This window comes from Coptis chinensis, chromosome 9 (assembly GCF_015680905.1).
Source record: "Coptis chinensis isolate HL-2020 chromosome 9, ASM1568090v1, whole genome shotgun sequence".
Taxonomy (NCBI): Eukaryota; Viridiplantae; Streptophyta; class Magnoliopsida; order Ranunculales; family Ranunculaceae; genus Coptis; species Coptis chinensis.
In genome coordinates, this window is record NC_141464.1 from 14212856 (window position 1) to 14223852 (window position 10997).

The window sequence follows — 10997 nt, forward strand, 5'->3', positions numbered from 1 at the left end:
TAGTGGCAAAATAGTAAACTCACGCACCTAACGAGTTCAAAATTGCAAAGAGAAAGACAGAAGGCAGGGGCATTTCCAAGATAAAATCCACTCCCAATTTTTGCCTAAAAAGAAAAACCCTGGTTTTCCCACCACTCTACCAGCTATTTGGGAAACCGCTGCGGCCTCCACACATACACACCCTCTCCTCAAACCCACGTCCCTCTCTCTTTCTCTCTCCTTCTCATATATATACTCATTTCTCCAACCCACCAAACACACCATACCACACCGCAAAACAAAACAAAACAAAACATTAAAAACCTCCCTGCTTCTTCTTCCACCTTTTTTCTTTATCCCAGTCTTTCAAAAATGAGAATGAGTTGTAATGGTTGCCGAGTTCTTCGAAAAGGGTGTAGTGAAAACTGTAGTATTAGGCCATGTTTACAGTGGATCAAAACAGCTGAATCTCAAGCAAATGCTACAGTTTTCCTCGCTAAATTTTATGGTCGTGCAGGGTTAATGAATCTTATAAATTCTGGTCCTGAACATCTCCGTCCTGGTATATATATATTTTTTATCTTGGGCATTATTTATATATAACAAAAAATTAAAATTTGTAAAAAGAAATGCTCATGGTTAATTTTTTTTATTTTTTTATAAATTTCAGCTGTCTTTAGATCACTTCTATATGAAGCATGTGGACGAATTGTGAATCCAATTTACGGGTCAGTGGGTTTACTATGGTCTGGAAGTTGGCAACTTTGTCAAGCCGCGGTAGAATCGGTTCTTAAGGGCACCCCAATCATGCAAATATCTTCTGATGCAGTAGCTGATGTGAGTAGTCCATCTCCACCATTAAAAGCTTATGATATCAGACACGTGTCAAAAGATGAAAACTCTTCTGTCGCTTCACAAGAGCTTCACAGGGTTAGAACTCGTAACCGTTTCAAGCGATCCGGTAATAACAATACTAAAGCTAAAAGGGTTAGTGAGTCTGATGAGTCAGCTCAGATATGGCCATTGGATCGTGCACCGAGTCATGAATCGTCTGTGAGTCATCAAACTGAGCTGAATGGTGGTGAAAATGAAAGCATGTTTTCAGTTGAAACTGTTGAAGCTTCACTTGTGAGCCGAGCTGAACTGGAACCAGTTCCTAAGTTTGATAAGTTTTCCGATGATAGTGATGTGGAGCTTGAGCTGACACTTGGGTCTGAACCGGCACGCCGAGAAAATGGAAGGAGTGGAATCAACGGATCTGTGTTAGCCACGTGTAAGGTGGAAATGGGGTTAGATTATCCAGTCTGAAGTGATTACAGCCGTACGATTTAGAGATAAACCAGTTTTGGCGGCTCAGGATAGATTTGTTTTTCTCTTTGTAGGAAACCAAATAAGTTGTTTAGTTTGGTTGGGCCTCTTTTTTGGACTTTTTGGGTATGTTTTGTTGTTATCTTTTGGGTGTATAAAGGGGTTACAGCATATATAGATAAGATCATACACAGTTTATGAAAGCTCAAAAAGCCATTTTGTTAAGTACTTGTATTTTGTCAATTTGTCTTCTGTTTCTCAGTTTCACATAGATCCAACACAACAGTTCGTGAGTTTGTAAGATAGAAGCACAAACAACACTTCTTGATTACACGTGTCTGCCATGCATTGAAAGAGGCACATGGGTTTTCGCAAGTTGGCAACACCCCCAGAAATTTGGAGGGACTTGTAACTTGTAATATTCATGTGCCCATGTGGGCTTCACCTGAAATTGGTCCCACTCCCACAGCTTAAAATGGGAAGAAAGTTAAAATGAGTACATCAAGGGTCCCAAGTTGTTGATTAGTTCGACTAATTCGTAATTAATGTTCTAGCAATTGGACATCCATACACAGATTTAAAAACGTGATTTATGTCAAAGGATGATGATAGTGATCCATCATCTTAACATATTAGTTCGTTTTCATCTTTAGGCACTTTCTTAATTTTGAATAAAAATCGAAAGTTGTTTGGCAGTTGATGTTATCTAAAAATCTATAGCATTTCTTGTGAGATATGGAAATCTCTTTTTTTCGATGATAATGAGATATAGAAATCTCGTGGGATCGTTTTGCTGAAAAAGTACAACCCAAAATTATGTATTATGTTCAGTAATAGGCTATTAGCAGAGTCTGTAGTTTTTTCAGAGAATACCAGGCGAATCGAGATGGTCAAGCTCAGCTCGATCGAAATTGAGCCATAATCATAGTATATGTTTACGTTTAGTTTATATTCCAATACAAGCAAGCTAAGAAAGAAGAGATGAATAGAGACTAGGGGTGGGAATTTGGCCCTAACGACCCTAACCCGGCCCTGACCGACCCGACCCTAAGCCCTATAAAGCCTCACAACTAAAGCCCTCACAGAGTTTTAGGGGGCGGGCGACCCCTAATCTTCTAATGGCGGTAGAGGGCTAGTACAAGATTCTAAAACATAGGCCCGACCCTAACCAAAGTTCTAACCAAGCCCTAACCTACCCGTTTCATACTTTCACTATAAATACACATACCATAATTGTCCAACTCTTTGTTAAATATTTTCAATTAAAATAACATTGTCCTTTTTGTAATTTATCACTTACACCCAAGATTTTCCAATAACTTGTTTTATATAACAAAACTCTTGTCAACTTAAGAAAGAATGGGAAGAACAATGAAAGCAAATTTAATAAAAATAAGACTTTATTCCTTTGATCATCAAGTCAAAGTCCATAACTTATTATTCTCAATTTCTTTTCTCACTTATTTCTTATAAATTATATTTTTATTCACATCCGTGCCAAGTCTAAAACTAAAGGTTTCCTTCCACACCATTAAAAGCAAAAATCTGAGCGGACATTTGTAACATAGAAACCAAAAACACCCTTTGTCGGAAAAATGACATTTATAATCTCAAACCTTTCTCCATCACTTGTTCAAAAGCCAATATTTTCATTTCCATATACAAAGCTTGAATCACTTTTAAATTAGAAGAAAGGTAATATTATATTTGTTTGAATCTATTATAGAAATAATTTATGATATTACAAATAGTTTAACAACTTCCATGACCCTTAACCAAAACTATTATGTTTCTTCTTTATATCAATTACTTCTTCCTTTAAAATGATAATATAATTATTTGTCTATGTATTTCAATGTTAAATGTAATTTTAGTGAGGTTTGAGTACAAGGAAGAACAAATTCAACTCTCGATGTACTTGATTCATTAGATTGTGGATGTGCATTTTAAATTTTTGGACTTATACGGGATTATTACTTAGATTGGTTGGACTTTGAGTTTGTAGATTATTGTACATTTTTGTAATATAAATGAGTTTTAAAACCGATGTAGTAAAAAAAAAAATATATAGGCCCGGCTTAAAGCCCGACCCTAAAGCCCTTAAAGAGGGCTGTGGTCGGGTCGTGGCTTGAGATTTAGACTTGTGATCCGGCCCGACCCGACCTATCTGTCGACTTTAGGGCGGGTCAATCCCCCCTAATATCCGAGGGCTTTAAATGTTTAGGGCGGGCTAGCCCGACCCGCCCATTGCCCACCCCTAATAGAGACCAAGCCAAACCTCGTAGGTGGGCTCGTTTATCGACCACTTGTTGTTTGGTCGTAGATGATCCCAAGCAATCGGTGAGTTTGTAAGAGCATTTGCAATGCAAGTGATAATTATCCCCCTCTATCACCGCCACCTCATCACTTTTCACCCCCTTTCACCAACCCGTGAAAAACAAGGTGAAGTTGTGCAATGCGAGGTGATAAAATTATTCGGACGGGATGTTGGATTCCGCCCGAGGTTTTGATAATGAGGCGGAATGTAACATCCCGGCCGATATTTTATAACGAGAGCGGGATGTAACATCCCGCCCGATGGCTAATATCAACGAGACGAACAGGCTCCATTTTCACTTCATTTCCAGCCAAAATTCCGATTTTGTTGCCTCCATTAACAACCTTTTAACACAAATTTCCATTCATAATGACTTCTCCATCCCCCAACCCATCCCCACCAACCTCACCACATGAAGAACATTCCCGATGGTTTGGAAATGTTAAAATTTCCAAAAAAAAGGGGCAAAAAGGATCGTCGTCGAGAACGCGTAATGTGGGCGAGGAGGACGAAATTGAACTTGGGTTTAATTTTCCACCGCGTTGTGAAATCGAGGACCACCCACCATTAGCGTCAACATCGGTCCGACACGTAGCAAATCGAGTGGCGGAATCTCAAGTAAGTTTTTGATTTTTTTTTTATGTTAATTATTATTATTTATGTTAGTTTATATCAAGTTTGTTGTTGTTTGAATTTGTCGTATTATTTTAGTTTGAATTTGTATTAGTTTATATTAGTTTATTTTAGTTTGAATTTGTCGTATTATTTTTAAAAAAAAATAGTTGTAATTATATCGTATTGCGTGTTTGTTGAATGTAGGAAGTACACTTATGGAAAGTGCGTTGTGCACTTTCAAATGTTGTGTCGTGGTGGCGTTGTATGAAATCAAAAACGGATCCTAATTTTGTCACGGTTACCGATATTATATCCGCCACACCATTTGGGAGTTTTTTGAATTCTAATTTAGGACAAAATGATCAGGCGTTGTTGTTTGGGATAGTTGAGCGGTGGTGGCAAACTACCCACACATTCCATTTCCCATGGGGTGAGCTTGGGATTACCCCTCTTGATTTCACAATGCTCACGGGTATCCCAATTGGTTATGGAGATGTCGTTCCTTTTGATGAAACTTTAGAGGTTTTTACTACGGCGATGAGTTTCTTTGAAGGTTTTGATTTGGTTGAAGATGATGAGCAAGACGAGTTTTTGAGATTATCGGCTGAGCAGTTTAAGGGAGGAGCTATAAATATGAGTTGGTTTACTTCGAGATATTTGAATAGACTCAAGGAGAAGCCGAAAGACTATCATATTGGTGAGGAGTCGATCCACGAGTATGTACGTGCCTTCCTCTTCTACTTTGTTGGTGCGGTATTATTTGGATATGCTGATAGTTATTTACGCATCGGGTGGATGGCCGCTGTCTCAGACGTAGAGAGGATGTGGGATTATGGCTGGGGTCAATCCATCTTGGCATACCTTTACCGGCTAGACCTTTGTAGTTGAGACGAAGCCCGCTAAAGGCAATTTGTGCGGCTTTGTTTGGATTATACCGTAAGTCTTATTTATTAAGTTATTGTTTCATTTCATTTATTTATCTAATTATTAATGTTGACATGTTTATATATATATTGATATTGTATTTTATCTATTGATGATGATGATTGGTGGTACGAGCATTTTCGTGTGATGCATCCCCGTGTTGAAGAGGTTGGAAGAGGATGAGACTCATGACCTGATTCCACGTATTCAAGCATGGGGGCTTCATCGTTGCGTAGGGGTATGGGGACCTATCGCGATAATATTCATAACACTCGTCGCCAGATTGAGCTTTTAGGAGCTAGTCGAATTGAGTGGCAACCCCGGGCCGAGTCCTTCATCTTCGGACCCCTTTATCGCGGATATTCCGGATGTTCCAGAACACCGAAAATCGTAAGTAGACTATCATATATGTGTCATAGAGCAAGGTTTCTTTCTCGGCCGGATGATACTTATAGGGTCGATCAACGATGGTACCTTGGGGACGATGTTGGCGGCAAGTATCCGGAGAGATTGTTATACCTTACCCACCACCTACGATATGATGACCTCGATATTCTTCCTGGCCGTTCTTTCACACTATAGAGCAAACCCAAATGAGTGGCGGACGATCGCTTTTCGGTTTCACGAGGCTTACTATGACTTATATTGGAAGAGGGTTGGTCGAGGTCTCTTGCTAGGTGCGTTATACCGGGGCACCAATTTTGAAGGGGTTACTTCGGAGCATTGAGGCCGACATTCATTTCCCGTGGGAGTGGAGTTGCCCGCGATCCACGGCCCGGTGTTTCATGATATTCGGATGCCGCAAAGAACTCCACGGATATTTGATGATGATGACCTTTGGCATTGGAGCATGATTACTTCGGGGGCAAGATATGAGAATACCTATTCCACCAAATAGATGCCGCAGCGATGGTAGCAGATTTGTCGGTCTGATTCGAAAGCGGTTAGCCGAGGTTAGTATGATTTGAATTTATTTATGATTTGTTATTATTAGTATTCACTATAACCCCTAACTTGCATTTGTTTTGTTAAACAGGATGAAGTAAGGTCGAGTTCCTTAACTTCTGCCTCTCTCACTTATGCCATCGTGAGTCCTTCATGGAGTCCTCTCGCGCAGTTTTGAGTACTTACAAGAAGAACGTGTCGAACTTTGCGGCTGAGGAGACGCGTGCAAGAGTTGGAGAATGTTGGAAGTGGAGTACCTCAAGCTCAAGCTCAACCGGAGGCGCACAACGACGTAGGGGAGAGCTCTCTTCGACCGGCCTTCTCGTAGGGGGGAGGAGGTCTCGATAGATATTTTTTGTAGTTTGTAATAACCGCGTAGCCATTACTTGTCTTATGGCGTTTGGGATTGTTGTTTGTAATGAATTTTTGATTAGCGGTTTTTTCTTTGATGAGTTTTGGATATGAATATGTCATTAAACAAAGGAGGTTATGTCCAATTTTTTAAGAAATTATAAGTTAGTTTTTTACCGAAGTTTACGTGTTAGACTTGGGTGTTGTTCATGATTGTTGTTTGTCTTCTTTATTATTTTCAAAGTATATTAGCAGGTTTTTATATGAATATGTCAATAAAACAAATGAGGTTATGGCCAAAAAAATTAAAACTTATAAGTTCAGATGTTTCCAAAAATGGAACATTCGTTTAAGCTCGTTTCACATTTGTTTCACTCATTTCCTGTCATTGTTGAAACAAAGAAATTTTTAGTTTGGAATATCACTCATTTTTGCGAGTGGTTTGGTTCCGACACAGTTCGGACAGAATAGTGTATGGGGATACCGAGGCGGAATGTAACATCCCGGCCTGGTTTTAGACCGAGACGAATGTAACATCCCGTCTGGTTTTTAAGCCCTCCTCACTGCACATTTTACTATTCCAAACAATGCAATTATGGATGGGGATGGTGGCCCATTTGGAATTATTGAGGGTACATGGATAGACATTTGGATACAATGTGTTGTCACTTGGAGAGTGAACAAAAATCTAATAAAATGTGTTGTCAATTGGTAAGTGGACCAAAATCAAAGTATCACATGTGACCTTATCATATGTGACCTTACCTTTCATATTTCGTTTTACTCTTCTATCTTTTATATCAAACAAACAACATAGCCATCTTCTTCCCCACAACCAAGCTAAAAATAGGAAAAATGTCTAGAGAAGAAAGAATTACATATAACCAAAGGTTATGGGGGGAGATCTAGTAGTAATAGTTCGCCTCTCCGGGTTTCACCGGTCGCCTTACAGTACTCACCAAGATGACTACATGGAAAAGAGTAAGAGATGAGCATAATGATATGATGAGGCGAAGGAGGAGGAGGAGGTTGCGGTTATTATCCACTTTGGGGCATTAATGACTCAAGCAGCCATTGAAATTGAAGATGTGGATACGCATAAACGCGGTGGATCCGCGGCAGGCGGAGAGTACACGTTTAGAGATGGTGGTGATTTCAAGAAACAAAAGATAATGAGGGATTACTTCACAACACCTTGTAGGTGGCCTCCCTCATAAGTTTAGACGAAGGTACGGGATGACAAGAGAGCTTTTATGTATATGTTGCATACTTGTTGCATCATTCGACGATTACTTTAAAGACAAGGTGGATGGATTAGGTTAAAAGCCAAGCAATTTATGGGTTACAAAAGGGACTAGCTGCGGTTGCACAATTAGCAACCGGTTGTTCTTCCCGATTCAACGGATGAGTATTTACAAATTGGAGATTCCACAACAAATGTATCTATGAAGCGTTGGTGCAAGGCAATTATCACGGCGTTTGAGGAAGAGTACTTGAGACGACCAAGTGAAGCGGACATCGCTAGGATATTAGCTGAAAATGCAAAGCAAGGGGTTTTCCAAGAATGCTTGGATCAATCGATCGTATGCACTTGGGTGTGGAAGAATTGCCCAAGTGGATGGGCCGGAACACATGTAGGTACAAGAAGGAACCAACTTTGATACTTGAAGCCGCTTGCGGACAAACATTGTTGGATCCGCATTGCTTCTTCGGCCTACCAGGTTCGGGTGCATAATGACATTAACGTGCTTCATCGTTCTCATGTTTTTGATCATTAGAGCAAGGTGAGGCTCCTGCTGTGCATTTAATGTGAATGGTAATGACTATGATATGGGATATTATCTTGTCGATGGTATTTACCCAAAATGGGGCACATTTGTTCAAGCCATTCGTTATCCAAGAAATAAGCATGAAAAGATCTTTACTCAACGCCAAGAAGCCGCAAGAAAGGATGTTGAAAGGACGTTTGGAGTTTTGCGTGCACGATGACATATTGTTAAGGCTTCGCGTTGTCATAGTGTTGTTGTTCTTGGAGATATAATGAAGGCATGCATTATAATGCATAATATGATTGTTGAGAATGAACGTGAAAGTGGAGTTTGGAATTGGAAAGGTCGAGGAAAGAAACAATACACTCGCTCTTTCCGAAGATGATGGTTTTCATTTTGTCTATCGGATGATTGAAGCAAGAAATAAGATCAAAATGAAGTTACACATACTAATCTTCAAAAGGACTTAGTTGAACATGTTTTTAATTGGGTGGCATTGAAGAAACAAAGCAGATCCGGTACCAATTTATGATCCAAATTGGTCGGATCCGATGAGGGAGAAGGAGGCTAAAATTAAAATGGAAATGAAAATGTATTTCCTATGTATTTCCTAACGTGAACTATTAAGTTCCAACGTATTTCCTATGTATTTCCTATGTATTTCCTAACGCGTGAACTATTAAGTTCCAACGTATTTCCTATGTATTTCCTAATGTATTTCCTAATGTATTTCCTATGTAGTTCCAACGTATTTAATCAGTTGTATTTTAATGAACTATATTACAATGTATTTTAATTTGATTGGTAATTGTATTTCTATGAAAATAATTATATTGGACGAGAACATACATAGTGCATTAATTAAAAAAACAGTTAGATAAAAATACATAGTTCATTAATTAAAAATACAATGAAATTAAAATACATAGTGCATTAATTAAAAGACAAAGAAATTAAAATACATAGTGCATTAATTAAAATACATAGTGCTTTAATTAAAATAAAATACTAGATAATTAAAATACATAAGCTTAGTTAGAGCTAGAACCACCTCTAGCCCTTCCCCATTCAAAGACGTATTTCAGCTTGTTGTTGCTCGATTATAAAAGCGGTATCGGGATGGAGGACACTTGTATCGGTCGCTAAAATCTTAGCTTCATATTGCATCTTTTGAAGCCGATTTTTTCCAATTGAACCTGATTTTTTTCTGCTTGAATCCGATTTTTTTTTTTTCTCTTGCCATCACAGTTCTTTGACCATATGCAAGTTCCCTTTCCCTAAGTTCTAAGCATTTTGTGTTTTCATTTGCATCCCGTGCAAATGTATCCTCTAAACGTGTAAAGTAACCCTCCAACATACCAAATGATTTTTCTTGGTTCCTTTTGGACTTGGCTTTCTTCGATCCAAGAGGACGCTCCATTTCTTTTGGACGCTCTATTTCTTGAGAACCCTCCAATTCAACTCCACCAACACTTGGTGAATTAGAAGTTGAATCTTCACCATCATTTTTTGCGACCTTTTCCTTTGTGGGCGGCTTGACCTTGCCTCAAAAACGTTACTCCACTTTGGATTATCCTTGAGTATAACGTAACAATGATCAAGTGAAAAAGCCGATTTTTCTTGTAGTTGGTACGTCATCCTTGCCTCGGACAACTAAAAAAAAATGGTGGTAATTAGACTAAAATAATCACTAGGACTAAGATAATTAAACTGCAATAATAATTAGACTAAGATAATAATTAGACTAAGACTAAAATGGAAATAATAAATACACTAAGATAATTAGACGAAGACGGAAATAATTAGACTAAGACTAAGATAATCAATAAATTCCAAATTGACAACGTTGTAATTACCGGCTTTTGTATTGTTGTACCACTTGCATGTCGAGCCTCCACGCATTCACAATTGCAACAAATTTGTTCATCATTTTTAAATATATTTCCACCTTCCGCTAATTGAATCGGAGACCTATCCGACCCACGTGCTTGATTGAACTTCGTTTGTTACACGATTCCAAAATCCTTTTGCATTTTGGAAAGCACCAACAATAGAGTCTTCACTAATTTTTATCCAAGCAAGACATAGAGCTTGATCATCGGACATGCTAAAGTGAGCTCTCGCTTTTGCTTGAGTGCTACCACTTGCTTGAGATGCTTGAGTTGATGCCATTTGATATTTGGTTTTTTAAGAACTGATTTTAAAGAAGAAGAAATATGATATATGATTGTTGGAAGTGTGAGTTGAAATGAAACAAATGTTGTATATATACCAAAGTTTTTATTTTTTGACCGTTTTTTGACCGTTCGACTTTTGACCGCGTTGGTAGCCGTTAGGACTCGGACGGGATGTTGGATTCCGTCGGTGAGTTTTGTAATCCGCATCGAATCCAACATCCCGTCCGGGTTAACAAGTCGATGATAAACTTCGGTGGTTTGGTTTCACCTTGTTTTGAACTTCGGAAAACTATCACCGAGTTTATCACCCAGCATTGCACAGCACTTTTGGAGGAAACAAGGTGATAGTTATCACTTCCCCCCCTCTATCACCTGCATTGCAAATGCTCTAAGGAGCAGCCGCAGCATCGCCTCTTTAAGAACACGTGGCACACATGCATAGAATGCAACACGCCAGAAACTTGGGCATTACTCTTAAAAATGTGAATTTCAAATGGACTTCAGGTGTAGCTGGTCCCACATTTGTTAGATACTTAGAGAGTCAGTGAGCTTGTTGGTAATTAGTTATTCAGGGGATTTAATCTATTTTTCTTCTTACCAAAAGAAAAAAGA

General features: G+C 38.8%; 2 protein-coding genes across 2 annotated transcripts; both read left to right on the forward strand.

Annotated features, from left to right (window-relative positions):
* The first annotated feature begins 66 nt into the window (after positions 1 to 66).
* LOC147474879 (LOB domain-containing protein 41-like) lies at positions 67 to 1512 on the forward strand. The gene is made up of 2 exons (XM_086582106.1): positions 67 to 541; positions 650 to 1512. Exons 1-2 carry the CDS (start codon positions 352 to 354, stop codon positions 1285 to 1287), a joined length of 828 nt encoding a protein of 275 aa, XP_086438232.1. The 5' UTR covers positions 67 to 351; the 3' UTR covers positions 1288 to 1512.
* A 2382-nt stretch (positions 1513 to 3894) lies between these two features.
* LOC147474880 (protein MAINTENANCE OF MERISTEMS-like) lies at positions 3895 to 5107 on the forward strand. Its single transcript, XM_086585211.1, has 2 exons — positions 3895 to 4222; positions 4424 to 5107. The coding sequence occupies exons 1-2, from the start codon at positions 3974 to 3976 to the stop codon at positions 5105 to 5107; spliced, it is 933 nt and encodes a 310-aa protein (XP_086441337.1). The 5' UTR covers positions 3895 to 3973.
* The last annotated feature ends 5890 nt before the right edge of the window (positions 5108 to 10997 follow it).